At 36.0% G+C, this 5,251-nt stretch overlaps 1 protein-coding gene across 1 annotated transcript in view; it reads right to left on the bottom strand.

Moving 5' to 3' along the window:
• Positions 1-2,087: 2,087 nt before the first annotated feature.
• LOC110032493 (dormancy-associated protein homolog 3-like) overlaps positions 2,088-5,251 on the bottom strand; it is a 15,507-nt gene continuing 12,343 nt past the window's right edge. Inside the window, exons 4-6 of the mRNA XM_020736146.1 lie at positions 3,702-3,771; positions 3,406-3,579; positions 2,088-2,538 (exon numbers count right to left, since the gene is read on the bottom strand). Coding sequence (XP_020591805.1) covers positions 2,429-2,538; positions 3,406-3,579; positions 3,702-3,771 — 354 coding nt within the window. The 3' untranslated portion in view covers positions 2,088-2,428. The remainder of the gene's footprint in view (positions 2,539-3,405; positions 3,580-3,701; positions 3,772-5,251) is intronic.

Here is a 5,251-nt window from a genome sequence, read left to right as displayed (position 1 = left end):
AAATCAAGTCAAACCGATGATTTTCTCTAATAAAAAGAATATGAAAATGCGCACCCATATGAGGGTGAAAAAATGGAGATTTCATGCAGAGAATCAATAGTGCCGTCGGTCACAGAATGTTGAATATGTTACTGAAAAAAAATAACATAGAACAAAAATAAACTGCCTATTTGATATCCAAAATAAAGATAAATCAAAATGATTACATAACAATCATTATCATCATATCTCAACAAATTATTGTTAATCCCCAAATTACAAAAAAAATATTGACTCAAGAAGAATAAATCTACAAAAAATAAGTTTCAATCATTTATAAGGCATATCACAAGAGAAGTACATGTTTGTTCTAATGTTGGGCACAAGAAGGCTATAAAACTACGCTCAAATTTATTTTGGTTGATTCAACATTGGAAGTATACTTCAAAAAAAGAGCTTTTGCATACATACCACATAATTCAAATAGTGATTCATTTACTAAACATTTATATGAAAAAATCAAAATATTATTACAACAAGATTCATGAAACTATCCAACATACTTTTACAGCTTAATTGTCTCTGTTCAATAACAGATGGAGAAAAAACAAGCTATTGACTTGAACGCAACAAACACATACATATATTGATTTATCTTAGAAACATCTACCAATAACTGCAGGCTATTCACCATATCATTAAAATATTGGGGGCTATACATTCATACCTCAGTTTTTATAAATTTACAAATCTAACAACTAAATTTTGAAATTTGAAACTTACTTATAAATACGCTTTAGAGTCATAATCAATAAATACATAGAATCTGATTTGCATGTATTAAATGCCTCAAAGAAAAAAAAAAAAATCAAATTAGAAATTTAAGTGTTACACACAATAATATCATTACAAATCATCAAAAAAAAAGTTTGTGCACATTAAATAGATTGTTTTCAGTTCAAATATACAGAATAAAATCAAAATCATGTTTTACAGAAAGTTTAGAGGAACAGCAAAGTATTATGAATAAATGTAACTCTTATTTTAATGGTTAATTTTGTTTGTCGTCGCCGTTGTGAAGTATGCTTAGAAACACCATAGTCCTGCTCTCAAATCTGGCTACCAGCTTACCACACAGATGATCGTTATTGGGTTACCTTATCATCATTCATCAATGGTTTGGAGAAGGAGAGCAATGCAACCATGCATGAGAAATTTGGGGATTTCAGACATCTTTCTACGTCGAATCCGATCCCGTCGTTCCTTCACCGAGTTAAGAGGGTTGCAGCTGCTGGCCACATCGAGGACTGAGGACATGAAACCAGTGCGCGTCTTGATCGTGGAAAAAGATGGGAGGAATCGGACCTCCGCCCTCCTCGCTGCATTCAGGCTACTATCCGAACATCCAGAGTCCTTATCGTGAGTAAAACTTGCTCAAGAGCGAAAGCAAAAGAGGAGGGGGTCAGTGTGGAAATCAAGAGATATATCAAGAGGTCAAAGACGAAATAGTCTCGTCCGATCACTTGGCGACAATTTCAAAAGAGACAATTGACCCCAATGGCTATATAGATCTTAAGGGAGATGATTATAAGGACGCGAGCTCGCAAAACAAATGTTTGCAGTGCAAGTAATACCGTGACTTTTATAATACATTAGACTTCTAGATAACATGTCTTGTCAGCAAGAGCAAGCCTAAGAGGTTCGTTTCACATGACAATCATAACGATAAGCTGACTTCGGATGAAAAAAAAAAAGATGACCTGCCAACCCTTTTTCGTTCATTGGCATGTGATCCTTTGGTCTGAATTTTTATTTTTTTTTAATGTTTACAAAATAAATTCATCCACCCCTATTTAAATGAGATAGCATACTATCCCCCCCCAACAGAATTAATTATAATACATCTTGTGTTCACTCTCATCTTGTCCTCACAGAAATGAATAGACTAACCTAAACAGCATAAAACATTACCCCCACAAACTAGAAGTTTCAGTAAGCTCCAACCATAGATCTGACCTATTAAAAGTTACATGCAGAAATAAGCAAGAAATATGAAAAATAAAAAACTAAAAAAAAAAAAAAAAAAAAAAAAAAAAAAAAAAAAAAAAAAAAGCAACTCCACCCACAATTATTATATAAAGATCAAACAAAACAGAGGACATGGTGACGCTCCCAGTGCCAACCTAACCCCTCCCTACACAGCTCAGCACTCAGTAACAGAAGAAAACAACCAAATTGGCTTTTCATATACATTTAACGGATAGACATACACACATCCCAACAAATATTACACGCCCAAATACACCGGATATGATAAACCTGAGCTAGAGGAAGAAGAAATCCTCCATTTTCATCATTTCAGTCTACCTACAATTCACTCGCTGCTCTTGTACTCCATCTTTCCATCTCTATCGAGTTGGTGTTGGGTCGACTGAGAGCTCAGCAGAGCTCACACCTCATAAGGAGAACTGGGACTCTTTGCCAACCTTCCTCCACCACAAGCTCGCTCGTATGCATCAGAGGATGATTTCCTCCGAAACCGGTTCCATTCCTTTCCACCTGATAAGATGCCATAAAAAGCAAAAAACAAAAAGTTTTACTAAAATCAGAGCGCTAGAGATATGGACAATAACACATCAATAATGCTTGAATAACACACAATAACACCTGAATAATACACAATACCACCTGAATAACCCGTGGGGTTGTGTTACCAGGACGATCATCTCCACCTTCAACTCCACGGCATAATTTCATTGGACCACGCACGTAGCTCTACGTGCGGAGTCCTGATGTAATATTTTGCAATATTTTTTCAGAGATATGAGTGTAATTTTGTGCAATGAATTTACATATCACACACAAGTAAAAAAACCCAAAATTCTGGTCAAAAGTTTGTGTATTTTGCATTAAATAATCCCCATGTTTTATATATTTAGGCTTGGATTGTGTACGAATTAGGGTTCAGGCTTGCCAAAGGAAATTTTGAGGAATCCTAAAGATTACTTCTAAGAATTTCATTAGCAACCAAAGCCGGATTTACGAGATTTGAATGTGCGAAATATTGACAACAAGATAAAAGTTATTAATTCGCATCGAAAAAACTCTAAATTTCACTCGAATTGCAAAATATTGACAACAAAATTAATTTATAAGTTAAACAATCTAAAAATTTGCCAAATCAAGATTTACAAGTTTTATTAATTCAAGATTTCCTATATGGTATTTAGATTCAAGAACCATAAAGGTTGTTCTCCAGATATCCAAATCCTAAACGGACAAAGAAAACACTACCAGAACCTTAAAAAAAAAAGGGCACAGAGTACACGGATCCAGAAACTTCCATTGATTTGCAAAGATCCACTGCTTAGAAACAAAACACAGAAACGCGCTAAGTAAAATTACAAAATCCAAGACAAAGAATACCGGAAAACGGAGATAGTGGAGGAGTCGATCCTGCAGGTGATGCTGGCGGTGTCCCGCTAGCCGGCGAAGGGCATCCCGCCGGCCTCTTGATCATAATACTCCTTGTCACCCGTGGCAACTCTTCCTGCAAATCTTCGCTATACGTTCTAGAAATTGTTCCGCCGACGATCTCGTCTGCTACCGGCCAAAAACCCAAATAAGAGTGTTAGATCTAACATGTTCAATGGAAAACTGAACTTGAGAAGAAGAAGAAGAAGAAGCAGAGCAAGCTTAAGAAGATTAGGGTTTCAGCCTACCTTTCCCAGGATTCAACTGTAGGGAAGTGCTTCCGGAGGCGGCCGAGACCTGTCTCCGGCCGAGGTCCGGCTAGTGTGTCATCCCAGAGCTTATCGAGAAGTCCCATAGTCTGCTGCCTAATTACAAAAATGCTACTGAAAAAAGCGAAAGGATCGCCTCCTTTAAGATTAGAGATCGACAAAGGTTAAGATGGGGAGATTTGGGAGATATTTATAAAGGGTCTCTCGATTGGCCGCTGATCATATCCGTCAATTTGGAAATAATGTTGACGTGGCAGCGGATAAGCACAGCACGGTAACAAGATAAGATCGAACTTTGCTGGCTGGATCGAACAGGATATGTGTTTGCGATTTTGCCACGTGGATACACCTACAGGTGGGGCCGCAGCACGTGATGGAGGAAGGGACCACCCCGATTGTTTAGGCATCTTTGCAAAAATAAGTTACATATGTCCAATGTTCTGATTTTTTTTGTTTTATTCTATTTTCATATTTAACAATATTTTTTTTGGTAACGTTTACATACATATCACTCTATTCTATTGTATTTATACATGTTACATTGGAGCTTTCATATTTACACACATAGCAATCAAATATTAAATTTTACATAAAAATAACATTATCACCACATTTTAAAAGTGAAATACATCTTTTCATGCATATATTTAAATGTGTCTCGAAATATAACATCTCTACGTTTACTTGAGGGAGCTGAGTTCTAAATATTATATTGGAGCATGAGTTATTTTCACATAGCTAAAGACACATGTGTTGGAAGTTGACTACAAATAGACAACTATACTGATATATAATGCAGATGCACAGTGATTGATACATAATTATATGATGATATATATGTTGACCTCACTTTTGGTTGAGGTCTAGAAACTTCTTTAGTAGCCTAGGTCTAGCCATAGGACTTTTCTATTGACTAGTCTTAGAAAACTAGAAAAGGTACCCTCACCATTAGAAACTCAAAACCTCAAAACTCTTCTCTTTACTCAACCTGAAATTCCACATATTGATCTTAACTTCTAGCACATAGTAGGTAAGATCATTATGAGGGAACTCAAGGAAAGTTCCTATAGGACTACTTAGCCTTAGGATTCACCCTAGGTGTTGGTTTGGAGTTAAGGTATACCATACCCCCACATTACCCTGGCTAAGATCAATACATGAGAGCCCAAAATGGGATTTCATTGATCCATGGTTCATTTAAAATGGATATTTATCTAATTCTGCTTGAAATGCCCAACTTGGTCTTTGCCCCTAGGCACATCCAAATTACATAACTGCCATTAGTACCCAAATTTGGCCAAAATTCTCAAATTTTTGCCAAAATACCCAAAATTGATCAAAACTTATTCCAAGCACTTTGAATATATCCACATTTGCCAAAATTGACAAAAATTTCAAAAAAATGGCCAAATTACCAAAATGCAATTTGGCCCAAAAATCCAAAAATTCCCAAAAAATCCCAATAAATCCAAAATATTTCCAATTTCATTTTGTCCCACTACACCATGATCTAATTTGGTCAATTTGAC

This window comes from Phalaenopsis equestris, unplaced genomic scaffold (genome assembly GCF_001263595.1).
Source record: "Phalaenopsis equestris unplaced genomic scaffold, ASM126359v1 Scaffold000002, whole genome shotgun sequence".
In the NCBI taxonomy this organism is placed as follows: domain Eukaryota; kingdom Viridiplantae; phylum Streptophyta; class Magnoliopsida; order Asparagales; family Orchidaceae; genus Phalaenopsis; species Phalaenopsis equestris.
Note: the sequence above shows the minus strand (reverse complement) of the source record. Positions and strands in the feature narration are given on the sequence as shown.